The sequence below is a fragment of the Varanus komodoensis genome, unplaced genomic scaffold, assembly GCF_004798865.1.
Source record: "Varanus komodoensis strain SLA01 unplaced genomic scaffold, ASM479886v1 scaffold7_1, whole genome shotgun sequence".
In the NCBI taxonomy this organism is placed as follows: Eukaryota; Metazoa; Chordata; class Lepidosauria; order Squamata; family Varanidae; genus Varanus; species Varanus komodoensis.
Genome location: NW_025336479.1, coordinates 10,498,007 through 10,512,772, shown reverse-complemented (window position 1 = coordinate 10,512,772; position 14,766 = coordinate 10,498,007). Strand labels below are relative to the sequence as shown.

The 14,766-nt window shown below is 41.3% G+C and overlaps 1 protein-coding gene across 1 annotated transcript in view; it reads left to right on the top strand.

Annotated features, from left to right (window-relative positions):
* FOXK2 (forkhead box K2) overlaps positions 1–14,766 on the top strand; it is a 58,628-nt gene that overhangs the window by 41,482 nt on the left and 2,380 nt on the right. The window contains exons 7-8 of the mRNA XM_044453549.1: positions 826–1,122; positions 1,298–1,507. Of these exons, the coding sequence (XP_044309484.1) occupies positions 826–1,122; positions 1,298–1,507 (507 nt within the window). The remainder of the gene's footprint in view (positions 1–825; positions 1,123–1,297; positions 1,508–14,766) is intronic.

Below are 14,766 nucleotides of genomic sequence, written 5' to 3'. Positions count from 1 at the left end.
AGGGAGCAATACCTAACATTGCCTAATCAACTGCTCTGAATCCTGGATTGCTTGGTACTAGTAAAAAATAGTGCAGTATTTGGTGTGGCAGAGCAGTCATGAGGAACCAGCATCCCCTTTCAATTTTCGAAAGGGCATGCTAGGGGGAAGTTGCTGTTCTCTGTACCAGGATAGTTCACTGCCTCTTCTGCCAGCAGTTACAAAGAAGGAGGTATTCACTCCTCAGACGTCAGTGGCATCAGTGCCTTCCTTCCCTTTTGAGGTTGTTGCTGGCAGCAGCACACAATCCTGTCACAAAAAAATAGTCTCTTGCCTTGCCATGGCTATTTCAAGTTGGAAAGAGGGAAAAACCTAGTAGTGCACCAGGAATTGGCTACAGTCTGTGTTATACCCACCCCTTTAGTAAAGCACAGGTGATAGTCTGTACTTCTGTGCAAACGTGTAGTTTCACTTAAACATTGGGGGGGGGGGGGGAAGCTGCATATGAATCAGTCTGCAAATCAAATAGTTTGTTTCATAGGAAACTGGCTTACACCTAGCCAGGCCAGTGGTACATCTTGCCCAGTGTTATCTACAATGACTGACAGTTGTTCTCTAGGTTTTAGACAGGGATATCCAGCCTTATTAATGCTGAAGACTGAACTTGGGACCATCTGCTTATGAAGTATGTGTGCTGCCATTTAGCTTTGGCATGACAGCATTTACAACTTGTGTAATTTTCTTTTTAATGTGATTGCATTGTGTTAACTATTGACATCAGTAATTCAAGGAAACAAGTTGAATGGGAAAACAATATAACCAGTCTTTTTCTGCCTTTCTTGGTAGGATCGCCCCTATCTAGCCAGCCTGTTTTAATTACTGTACAGAGGCAGCTACCACAAACTATGAAACCTGTCACGTACACTGTTGCAACTCCTGTGACAACATCAACATCCCAGCAGCCTGTAGTACAGACAGTTCATGTTGTTCATCAGATCCCAGCTGTGTCTGTCACAAATGTGACTGGATTAGCACCAGCAAATACATACACTGTAGCTGGACAAGCAGTGGTTACACAGGCAGCAGTGGTGACTCAGCCTAAAGGGGAACCTCAAGAAAATGGAGATCACAATGAAATGAAAGGTAAGATTTTGGTCCCATTCACCCTGGAATTAACGGAGTCTAACTATTTTTTGTACATAGAAAGACTAGCTAGTATTTTTATGTCATATTACTTTAAGATGTTCTGAGTTTAATGCTTTCCTCACTAGTTATTTGGTATGTATTGCATCTTACCAGATCTTATTTTTCCCCCCAGTTAAAGTGGAACCTATACCTGCAGTTAGCCATACAACTATTGGAGCTGCTAGTCGGATCATTCAGACATCTCAGACCACACCCTTACAGACGGTTACTTTAGTGCAACAGACACCTCTAGGTCAACACCAGCTACCAATAAAAACTGTAACACAGAATGGAACGCACATAGTACCCATCACCACAGCAATTCAAGGTCAGGCCAACACTGGTAAGCATTTGGATTGGCATCTTTCATGACACAAATTTTGTTTTGTAAGAATTATGTCCAAACCAAGTGAATTGCTATTTATCTAAATTGTGATGCATTTGTACTTAAGACTGGCTTACTTACAGGTTACCACTAGCTTCCACAGTTAAGTTTAAGTATACATCCTTTAAAATTAAGTTAGGAATTGGGACTTGGATAAAAACAAACAATTCATTTTAATTGTCAAAAACAGATTGAATTTGTATATCTGGAGGATTCACTTCCCATATTGTACAGCAAACTGTTTTGAAATAGAAGGGACATCCCCCACCCCATGTTGGTGGTTGGGGAAATCTAGAATGAAACTGGTCATGCTGAAGTCTTTGGGAGTGCATAAAGTAGCTCTTTGGATTTCATTACTGAAGTTGGTTACAGAAGGCTGTGGTCTGATTTAGTGTTATAAAAATGAGCCTTGGGATGCCTTGTCTGTGAGTACTGCCTCGCCGTTCCTCTGGTAAAGCTGTAAGAAAGTGTTTGAAAGCTTTCTCCTCCTTTTTCCATTAATTGCAGTTTGCCGTATTGTCTAAATCTGAGAAAATGATTTTTGAAGCTGGCTAACCGTAGTTTAGTATAGTAACTATAGTTTAGTAACTATAGTTAAGGCTTCCAATGACATGCTAAATTACAGTTAATCTAAATAGATGTGGAAGCTTTTGATCTCTCTGTAGCTGTGCCAGAGAAAATGTATGACCCCAATGCTTGCTGTGACTCATTCTTGTAATGTGAAATTGTGCTTGTGTTAAGGATTTTCCTGGTACTCATTAGCTACAAGGCAAGTGAGCAGGATGGCAAAGGAAAGACAGGGTGCACTGTCCCTCCTCTGCACCCAACATAGAAACCAAGTGGGCTTCCAGAGCAGTGAAGCCTCCTTCTCAACGCACAACATAGAAATACTGCTAGAGGAATGAAGAGAATTCTTTATCCCTTGCCTGCTAGCCTCCAGCCAATTAGCAGAAACAGCTCTGTTTTCCTTCTCTGCCAGACCCTAGTGGGCTAGTGAAAATCATTGCAAGGTAGTAACTTTTGTCAGATCATTTACGAGGTTGTGCTAAACTAGTTTAATGTTGCATCCAAACCCAGTCTATACTAATCACCAGGTAAGTGTGGTGATTTTATGCTGAGCCTTTATGTCATTTTCAGAGTCTTGAAAATGCAGTTCCTTGAAGCATATTATAGCTACAACCTACTCCTGCTTATTGCTTCCTGGTAAGAACATACTTAGTTGAAAATAGCCAGAGCATTTTGTTGCCAGATGGTAGATTACTGCTGTAAATTAAATTGAATGAATACATTTCACAGCCTGTAAAGTAAGAGGATTGTGATTAACAGCAACAGGTAATAAAGGGCTTTGGTCATTTTTCCTAATGTATAAAGTTAACATGCTCTGGCAGTGAATTTGCTACAGCTTCTCAACGGAGGAGTAAGATAGCTGAGCAGGGTCCATTTATCTGTGTTAGGTCTTGTGTGTGTGAGAGAGATTAGCATCTCAGCTCCCTATTCCACCAAAATACTTACTTTACATTAATTTGTACTCCAGGCTATTTTCTAATGTATATATTAGTATCTGGCTGAAATAGTGAAAGCTGCATTACGAAGTTTGGAATACCATCTGTTTTGTGCAGTATGTGCTCTGCTTGCTCTGTGATCCTTGACACTAAATGGTTAATCCTCTTCACCCTGTATATTACATCCTGAAAAATGACTTTTTGCTAAGTAACCCTTTTCTCTGTGTCTGATACTTCCCATGTGCTAAATGATTACTTGGAGATCTTCCTAGCTATATTAAGCTTTAATAAGGTGTTTGAGCTTACAGAGATGCTTTGCCAGTATATTATGTGCAATAGAATTGGCAATTTATTGTGGATTTTATCATTGATATTAGTATGATAAGGGATATATTTGGATTGACAGCATGTGCCCATTTAGGCATATGTGTGTGTTTTTTAATGTGGCAATACTTGAACTTTAAAAAGAATGGTATTAGTGTAACTCATTACTCTGGAATGTTGTCTGGAATACTTGAACAGTAAAGGAATTATGACCTCTGGGATAAGGCATATAACCGATCTTCTGCCCTGATACCTGTAATAGACTAGTTGCTTTTCAGATGTTTCTTAGGAAATAGGTTACTGGAGGCAACAATGCCCTTGGGCCCCCAACATTAAAGTTAAAATGCTGCTCTTTGTGGGATTTGTATGATCACATGGAAATGTGCCTGCATAGATCACAGGTGGGAACGTCTAAAAAGCTCTGGAAGACGAACATTGGCCCTCCTTTCCTTGCACATGTAGGATGAAGAGACAGCATTATTACCTTCCAGTAATAATAAATCTCTTTCTGATTTCACAGAGTTCTGCAGGTGAGGAACTTTCCGGAGAGCTGGTTCTTGCAGTTAGCTCTTTGTATCTAGTCTCTTTTTCTACCGAATTCTTCTGCTTCTTGAATATTTGTCCTGCTGTTGCCTCTTGCTCCAAGGTGTGCAAAGAATTTAAAAAGTACTGCAATCATGGGGCAAAATTCCTGAGTCAAACTTCTTGCTTGTGAGAAAGCCATATTGTTGAAATTTGTAGACATTGCTAGAACCTCACTATAAAGGCCTGATGAGGAGGGAGGATATCTTATGATAGTCACTTCAAGTCTTTTTATGGGGGAAAGCCATCCATTGATAGTTTTGTGGAATAGCGTTGCCTTCAGTGAGTATATGATTATACTCACTAGTTACAGTTCCTGTTTCACTGTCTATAGTGTTTCCTTTACTTCTGTTGGACAGTCTGCTCCTACAGCTTCACAGATGGCAACAAAAATTCTCTATCCTGTCTCAATCTCATCTGGCCAGGGAAATAAAATTCCCAGATATTCCCAGTTTTGCTGCACACACAGTTTTAGGTGATGAAACTGTAGATTTGTCCTCTGTCTTGGAAGATGAGTCCCACTAGGGCCGTCACCTGAAGACTTAAAGTATCCTCAACCATCTTCCCCAGTGGAGGATGTCAGTACATGAATGAACCAGTTAATATTTAGGGCCAAGTGTCTTGGTACACATCTTGTGAAATTGTGCAGAATTTTCAGTGGTATCCTGGATTCAGAGGTTTGCTAGAGGTGTGTGTGCAGGGTTTTTTGTGTTGTTTTGTTTTTTGATGCAAAAGGTAACTTACAGTGAGTTTACTTCTACTGTAGCTGGCAAGCAGGGACACATGTTCATTTTTAAAGTACTGATGATCCCTACCTTTCATCCAGGATAGAGTTCCTTTTCTAGTTACTGCAATCTATCAGTCTGACTTCAGAACCTTAACTTTTCATACCATACAACTTTTTATCTTATACTATTTTTTCATTCTTCTCATAAAAAAGTTTTTCCTCCATCTTTTCTACAATTGCTCTCACCCTTTTACTATAGCTTAGACTAGGAAGAAAGTAGCTACAAAACCTGCTAGAAAACAAACTGTATTACTCAAGTCTGTGTAAGCATCTGCAGCATTTCTTAATCTGCTTGATTTTGCTTACTGCTATGAAGGGAAAAAAGTGGCAAGCATCAGCCTCCACACTCCAGCAGCTCATACAGTTGCACCACCAAAGAAGCCTTGCAGTGGTATTGTCTGTGTCACAGCTGCAGGAGGGGAACTGACCATTGACTTCTACTTTGAGTCAGAACAGCAAATGAGCAAAAACATCCTGGGTCTTGCAAGGATACCAAGACTATGGGCAGGGTTGGAATAATCCTATGTAAGTTGGATCACCTATAGTTGGCCCTCCACATTTGAAGGTGATTAGGGATGCAGGACCCTTGTGAAAGTGGAAAAAAGGCAAATATCTCTACCCCCCCATGCCCAAACTCTTTGCAGCAAGGAAATACCAGAGCAATTTCCCTTTCTGGATAGGTGGGGGAGCAAGGGATGCTTTGGAGGCGTCCCTCTCTCCCCTTGTGCCTCCTCTATCTCTATGGGGATGCCATGGAGGCCCTCCCTCTCTTCCTTCTAACTTCCTCTGTCTCTATGGTGATGATGATTTTCTGTAATTTAAAAAAAAAATAGTAGGCTTTATGGCAGTTCATTCGTAAGTACTGGTTGTTTATAATTTGGACGTTCATAACTCGGGGACTCCCTGTATAGTGTTCTCATATGCCTACCTTATAGGTCTGCTAAGTTTTAGCGTATGCCATTGCAGGGTGTCTGTCTCACACCAGTCCAGAGAATGGAACACAGGTTATTTACCAGGAGGTTTCTTCTGGGTGTGGAAGGTATTCCAACTGCACCCTTCGTATTTCAGAAGATATACTGTAATCGCATGGATTACTGGCCTTTGTGTCAGTCCAGGCCAGGTCTTCCTCTAGGGTTATATTTATAGGCTCATTGATTTCTGCACACTCTCCAGTTGTAAGTTATAGCTAGGAAGGTGGCAGGGAGGACCCTGGGATGAATAGACTAAACACACATTCCCTGCTTTTCCTGGACAGCGAATAAAGTTAACCCATTGTGAGTTGCTTGCTGCACACAATCTAGAAGGATTTTTTTTTAAGTAACTATTGTTCCATTTCCCAAATTAGGCTTCTTTTTGAAGTCTTCACAGATCAGCTGCAAGTATTCTAAATAACTTCTCATGTCTCCAACCATACAGTTTGCACCATGCTGAGAATGTTTGTTTGTTTGTTTGTTTTATTTCTGTACTGCTCAGTAGCTGAGGACCTCTGGATGTTTACAACAGTCTAGTCTTTATACATCTAGTCTACTAATGTAGGCTGTCCTCATCTACCTGCTAATATGTAGATGCCACTCAGGTTAAAGCACTATATCCTACATTTTTCATCCTTGGGTAGAGAAAACAGTTTGTAGGCAGAAAAAGAATTAGTGTTCTGCAATGACAAAGTGGTTTATTACGTACCTAGTTGTTATAATGAATTTAGTAGGTTTTCTGCTTGGAGAAAATAAATGCTCATGGAAATAAATTAAAAGCGTCTGGCTACAAGAATGTCATGTGAAGGCTTTCACTTGGCTAAGTTATAGCTCAGAGCCACAGCATATGACTACACTAGATGTACTTTGGCCAATCCAGTGTCTTCAGTGCCACACATAGCTTCCTGCTTCCATCCTGCAGCAAAAAGGGGAGAAAACATTTGACAGCAAGAAACTAATGTAGAAAGGTATGATACCATCAGCAAGACTAAGAAAAAGACTAATGGGAGGGGGGATATTTAGTGTGGGAGCTATTCCAGCTCGGTTAATTACTCTTACTCTCCAGAAAGCAGGGAATGATGTGACTTGGCTTTTTGGACTGTATCCTCTCTAGGAATTTTTTTCCTTGCCTTCACTTAGGAACAGATGCAAACAAACACCTCTGTTCTCTCCTTTGGCATTTTTTCTTCAGGCAGGCATCTTCAAGGAATATTCCTTGCCTTTTTCTTCCTTTTAATTTCAGAGCTTTCTGATCTTTCTTTCTATAAAGACCATGTTCTCCTTTCCTCCTCTTCTCTCTTTGTTTGTCTGCATGTGGCACCAGCTGGGAAGCTTTTTTTGAGCTACTCTTCTCCAATGTGTCGCCCTCCAGAAGCTTTGAACTTCAGTTCCCATCAGCTCAGCAGGCATGGAGGGCACCAGGATGGAGATGGCTGAGAAAATCTGCAAAGAAGAAAGGATAAGTTAGTGAGACAAACTCCTTCTTCTTCTAGCATAGTCATTTTGCATCAAGCAGAAACTAGCACTCGGTGTAGCCCTCCCTGCTTCCTGCTGAAACTTTCTGGTTGGTTGAGTGGTTAATCTTACAGAAATAGAGAACATTTCTTACAGACCACTAGATGGTGCCATAGAATGCTGGATGAAGCCCTTATAACTTCCAAGGAACTGAAAGGGCCCATGAATAAACTGTAACTTTGTAAATGATTTTCAGAAGCTTCCTGGTCAGGTAACTCTTTCACTGGGACACCTTCCTCCTATAAATTGAATTTTCTCTCCCTCTTTTTTGAAAATGAGTTTGTATAACTAAATAAATAAATATGTCCCGACTAACCCAATACTGAATAAGACGAGATCAAAGGGGAAACCCCACCCCAGTTACTCTGCTTCTCTGTCTCCCATATCAAAAGGAAGGGAAATTTCCAAGACCAAGCCTAGGCCCGGTCGTATTCCTGTTTCTTTTCACATTCCTCTGAAGGCGAATTGCCTGATCAATATTACCTACTCTCAGGAAATACTGTCTAATTTGTGGTAGGTGCCAGGTAAGAGTAACACTGGGAATTGAATTGATTAGATACACCGAGAGACATATACTCTCCTTCTCACTCAAATAAGGAAGAGGATGTATGGTCTGACAGAACTGAACAGAATCCGGCTTTTGGAGAGTTCCATAACAGTGACTTCTTACTTCACCTGTCTAAGTCTAGATCTCTTTAGGTTTACAGCTACTGGCCAGTTCTCCATTTTTCATCGTACAACTTTGTGCCTTTCTTTCAATGAGATAGTAAAATCAAAATGGACTGTACCACTAGATGGCAAGAAACCATCATCATCATTATTGTTACATTACATTTATAGCTTACCTTTCCTCCTCTTTCAAGGTTCTCCTTCTTTCCATTACTACCACAGCATTGGACATCCTCGAAGTCTCTTTGATAGCTGCTGTAGCTACCATGCTTATCTTAGGGGCTGTTATTCCTGTGATGACACATACTGCCTTCTCTGGTAGTACACGCCCACCTTCAGCACATTGACATATATAACTACTTAGATGCTGTCTAATATGGTAATTCTCTTTACAGAGCCAAGCAGGATTTTTTCTAGGGAATCTACAGCAGTGTCGGCTATACTATTTTCTAGCAATACAGCACCATGGGTACCAGTTCAGCCTCCTTTCCCTGCCCCCAAAACATGCAGGTCATCCTAACAGACATAAAGCCCATAGAATAGCAGACCTGGTGATGCTTTTTCACATCCTGGACCTCATGATTTTCTGTATAGAGATCTTACCCTGTTCTTGATTCTTCTGAGGTCCCATCAGTGACTCCAGTTATCATGGCAGAATGAAATAGCCAACAAAGTCTAAGCATTCTTTAATACTCAGTGTTAAGAAATCTCTCAGATGGGTGATGATTTCTGGTAGTCTCACCAAAGCAGTTTTCCTGAATGATCCCTCTGGGATCCTCCAAATGACTACTGGTGCTAGGCTATCAGGGTAAGAAGCCTCCTTTGTGAGCCAGGTTTTTCAAGGAATTTTGACAAACTTTGAAGGCACTGACACCATGAACTTTCTGGAATTCCATACCATCAAGACTCTCATTTTCCCTTCTTGCACCTCATCTGACAGTCCTCCATCTTCATCAGCACAGCCAAAGTCTGAATCAGGATGTGATGCTTTTTCACATCCTGGACCTCATGATTTTCTGTATAGAGATCTTACCCTGTTCTTGATTCTTCTGAGGTCCCATCAGTGACTCCAGTTATCATGGCAGAATGAAATAGCCAACAAAGTCTAAGCATTCTTTAATACTCAGTGTTAAGAAATCTCTCAGATGGGTGATGATTTCTGGTAGTCTCACCAAAGCAGTTTTCCTGAATGATCCCTCTGGGATCCTCCAAATGACTACTGGTGCTAGGCTATCAGGGTAAGAAGCCTCCTTTGTGAGCCAGGTTTTTCAAGGAATTTTGACAAACTTTGAAGGCACTGACACCATGAACTTTCTGGAATTCCATACCATCAAGACTCTCATTTTCCCTTCTTGCACCTCATCTGACAGTCCTCCATCTTCATCAGCACAGCCAAAGTCTGAATCAGGATGAGTGAGAATTCTGTTCACTTCAGTAGAAGTGGATGTTCTCTTGACATGTATCAATCATTGCATAATGTTTCAAAGAAATTTGAGGCTCACTGACAGTTGGTAGAGCATTGAGACATTGAGTAATGATGTCATGATCAACCTATGTCCGTAGTGATTAAGGGACAGTTCTCACTTCTTCCCCTGGTTGTAGACCTGTTCACCACCCTCTGAACAACAACATACCAATATTTTTACCCAGATCCCAATTAGAAGAAGATGCAGGTATGGATATGCTGACATAAACATGGTGCAAAGGACTCCTGTAAACCTCCACCATGCCCCACAATACCTCTGAGCCTGCTTCAGAAAGTCTGAATGGAGCAAACATTGGTAATTCTAGTAATCTTGTTGTAACAAAGAAGACGTTCAAAAATCGATCATTTGGCATCATTCAAATTATGATTCCACCAAGTAGAGACATTCTTCATCAAAGTTCAATCTTCTTTCCAAACCCAGCATGGACATGATATGGACATTGATTAGGAACCGAAAGGAGGACCATTTAAAAATCAGATTTCTAGTAGAATTCTAATAAAGGTTAGAAATGAGGGTATCAAGGATTGTAATGTCTTTTCAGTGGCCTAACCTACTTATGCCTGAAGGATTCTAGGAAGTGAGAGGCAGTCACCACAAGCTGTACAGAAGTCGGGCATCACCTGACCAGCTCAAGGAAGTGCCTGGGGATCCGAGGAGGTGGGCAGAATATGTAGATCTCTGAAGGATTTTCTGAAGTGGGAGGAGGTCACCATGAGTTAGACAGAAGTCAGACTTAAGCTGGCCAGCTTGAGGCACCTGCTTGTGATCTTAGGCAGTTGGCATGATCCATATACACCTGAGGGATTATGAGAAGTGAGAGGCGCTCACTATGACTTGGATAGCAGTCAGATTTCAACTGACAGGACCAGTGCAGTGGCCTAGGATTTTAGGTGGTGGGGATAATATGCACACCGCTAAAGGATTCTTGGAAGAGAGAAGCAATCACCATGTGTTGGACCAAAGTTGGGCTTCAGCTGACAGTCTTGGGGCAGTTGTTTGGGATCTGGGGTGGCAGGAATGATCTGCATAAAGCTGAAGGATTCTGGGAAGGGAGAGACAGTCACTATGTGGAGCACAAAAGTCAGGCCTCTACTGAGCAGCTCAAGGCAGCAACCTGGTATTTGGGGCAGCAGGCATAATCTGTATATACCTATGGGATTCTAGGAAGTGACAGGCAGTTGGATGGAAATCAGACTTCAGCTGAGCTAATCTGCACATGCCTAAAAGATTCTGGGAATGAATGCAGTCACTAAGAGCAGCACAAAAGTGTGCTTGCTGGACTGGACCCTTATCTCTCCTCCACCATAGTTCATTGTGACCTTGCCTTCTCACCAGTTGGTGGTAGTGACTGGCGCTAGGAGAGCAGTGGGGAATGGATGGGTGGGTGCCACAGCTGCAGCCCATCTCGGAGAGAACCATTTCGGAGGTGGCGCCTCCCAGTGCCAGGACTCTGTCTTTCTGCATAGGACAGCTTGGGCTAGGATTTCTGACTGGTGGACTTAGGTGGACTGTTGTATCTGGGATTCATTTATTAGACTTTGTAGTTACTTCTTTCAGGGTTCTTTGGGATTTTTAATGCATGATTTTATTGTATTCTTGTGTGGTAGATATTGTAATATCTGTTTATTGTTGTATATTTTGTTTATTTTGGAAATGTAAAATGTATTTGGAATCCCAGTGTATTTGAAAATGTATATCTATTTTTATTGTTGGAAATGTAAACCACCCAGAGAGCCCTATGGGCTATGGGAGCAGCATAGAAGTATGGAAGCAGTAAAAATGCTTTTTATTTCAAATAATCGACATTTTTCAACTATAAAGCATCCTGAAGAACTTTTACCAGATGATAAAGAAGCAAATCTCAGGCTGCTAGGCTCAGACTAACCTTTCTGAAGTTAGAACTCTATCCAGGCTTTAAACTAAGCACCTTGAAAGAGCAAAGATTCACCCTTTCTTCAATTCTTTCAAAGTTAGGATTCCACCCACCTGGCTCACATCCATTCCTCAAGAAATTCTTTTAAGGAATGTCATTGGTCAGTCAAATGTAATTATATAGCTTTTCATCCTGGGAGCTGAACACCCTCTGGCAAGCATTTTCAAAATTTCAATTTCAATGTTTTAAGACAGTGACACCAGGATTTGGTCATTTGAGGTAGCTTTCCTTCTAATCATAATCTCAACCAGAAGGGTCTTGGCAATCAATGCCTTAGCCCTCAAAGATTGGTTGTGTTTTTCAAAAGGGTATGGTAGTCCTCAGAGAAGAAGCCTCGCTTTGTTCTGAAAGCTATTTCCTTGTTTTCAAGGGGGCTTATTTTACCATATTTTTGTTCTGAATGATTCTTTCTAAGAAAAATCCAGTATGTGCAAAGCACTCAGAATTTTCTTCCACTGTGCTGTCACTTTCAGGCAATCAGGTAATCTGTTTGTCTTCAAACCACCACCACAGAGGAAAGGGCATCTATGCCACAGTAATGTGCTAGATCAAGATCTGTACTGCTCTAGCCTAGCAGGCACAGCATACAGTGATACCTCAGTTCATGAACACTTCTGTTTGCGAACTCTGCATGGGGTGACAAACACGATCATGGCCATCTTCCCCACATGAACACAATTACCACATGTCAGAACATGTTCAAGCGGGGAAGATGGCTGCATTCGTGTTCGAGCGGGGAAGATAGCCACGTTCGTGTTTGTGCAGGGAAGATGGTCATGTTTGTGTTCATACCTTCTTTCCTCCAAACAATAACCTCCTCCCCACCCACTTTTCCTGTCCTCCACGCCAGAAGTTGCCTCAAGCAAGGTTAGTGTTATCTCTCTCTGTACTGTACTGTACTTTGTTTCATATTTTGTGGTTAAAAAATTATATATGGTTCAGAATGAAGTAACCTTATTTACATTGAACCTTATGGGGAAATTTGACTCAGTTCGCGACCAATTCTGTTTGTGACCAGACTCGTGGAACAAATTAAGTTTGTGAACTGACGTACCACTGTATTTAATCTCTGTTCGCTATTGCAGCACCCTTTACCAGAACAACAGCACTTCAGCAGCTCTGCCAACAAAGGCACCAGTTGCCTAAATATGCTGAGCTGCTGTTTGGTCCTTGACATACAGATTCACCAGGCACTATAATCATGACGTTCACATCTCCATGGAGGCAGACTTGAAAGGAGAGTCTGCAACACTTTCCTTCTAATAGTACAGGCACTTAACTCATCCAGGATATTACATTGATTTGACATATCCTGCTTAGAATACTTCCCACACTAAAGAAAAAATGGAACAGTGGTAGTCACTCTGAAAATTCTTTTTAGGTGTTGTGTGGAAATATCCAGCATCACCCTTCTAACATTCAGAGGCTGTCATCAGTTGTAATCATCAATTCACTCCATTCATCACTGCATCTTAGGAACTCTCACTGATTTCGTGCTTTTGTATCACATACTTGGGTCTTTAAATATGGGAGGAGGGGTCTGCCTAATGCTTGACTATGGTGCAGAACTGGTGAGCAGGTTCCTCATAGAAGATGCCATACAGGAAGTTGTCTCCTCCACACATACACACATGTGCACGCATGCACACACATGGGGGGTACATGTGTGTGAGAGGTATTAACCCACTTTGGATACTTCCACACATTAATCAGAAGGAAACTTCATACTGAGTACTCATGTATGATCTCTTACTATTATTATGGCCTGTTGTTGCTGCTGCTGTTTTTTGTTGCACCTACTACACAAACAACATCTGCTGCATCAGTTGCCATCTGAGTGCCATTTTTCTAGATCAAAGATCAAAGATACCCAGGCCTCCTATCCTGATCAGTAATCTTTAAGCATAGCTGTTATTTTACTGTTTCCAGATTCCTACTTTAGCTGTTGATTCTGACTCTTTCTCTTATGGTGGTGTCAAGGGACAACAGAGCAGTTACCTGTGTCAGTCATTTAGTATTGTCTGTATCACAGAGTTTTACCCTGTTAACAGCTTTTACTCCTTGTTAAACCACTGCAACCCCTCAGATTGCTTCTTCACAGGTCAAGAGACTCATTAGAAAGGAGATCATTGAACTGTTGTGTCAACAGTAGTGTAACCAAAGTTGTTTCATTCAGTAGTTCACAGTGCCCAAGCATGAATATGGGTGTTGGATAATTTTGGACCAATATAATCTTGTATAGTTCCAGATACTTTTGCTAGGAGAGAGACTCCCAAGGAATACACTGTTCATCTGCATGAACATCTCAGACTCCAATTTTCAGAAAAACACAATCAGCTTCAGTCTGCTCATGTGTCATTTAGCATAGCTTAAACCTACCTTTTTTGTCATTCTCCATTTCCATCTCAAGAGGCTTCAGGTATTTCCTTACTTGGATGAATAGCTCCTGGTAGATGTGTCTGAATTGTCTGTAGTACAAGTGCTGTTACTGCTGCCTCTCCCACCTCTAGCCCAGGTGACCTTTTTAGACTTGGGTAGCCATAGCACTTGAGACTTCCAAAGTATGAACAAAGGAACTGTACTCCTGTCAAAAAACCTATGGGCTTCAAAGCACCAGCAGTATTTCAAATTCCAAGTGATATATGAATATGCTCTTTACAGTTTATTTTTGTATTTGACACATATAAATCACATCTCTTGCCCATTGGATGTTTGAGGTGATGCACAAAATTCACATAAAAACAGCAACAAAACAGTAGAATTAATGAAATGAGTACAGCTATGAGGAAATAAAAACAAATGCCGACACAATCATCACACATCAGAAAATTAAAATATTAAATGTGTACCAGGACAAGTCTTTATTGCCAGAAAATGGCCTGTTTACCACTGCAGACAATTCCAAATGTGCCCAGTTTTGTTGGTGGCACAACAACTCTTCTTAAATAGCAAACAATTTTTATTATTTCATGAGAATTCATTATGGCTTCTGCATTTTATTCCTTGTCGATTCTGTGGGTCCTGAGTGGTGCTAAAGGAACATCCTTTAGTCTCATTGCCCCATGTTGCCCATGATTTCCAAAACTCAGTTTCATTGGAGGACTGGATCATCCACTTCCCATTTTACCAGATCTCATCTCTGAGTTGGATGATTGAATTTTTCACCCAACACTTTAAGCCAGGCTGTTCCTTGCCTGTTCATCAAGCATTACATCCTTGATCTGCAATTGTGAAACTTGATCTGCAGGGTTTCGTACCCTATGATGATCTCCTAACTCTGTTGTTTGACTGCAGACCTCTGCAGTCTTTAATTCTTCTTCTCATTCCTGCATACAGCCTTTCCTAGCTGAAGTGACCTTTGGGAAGACAGTGGGGATGGGGGCAAACACACTTAGTCCTCCAGAGCATTCTAAAACGCTCCACCTGTGTAGACTCAGTCAGTTGTGT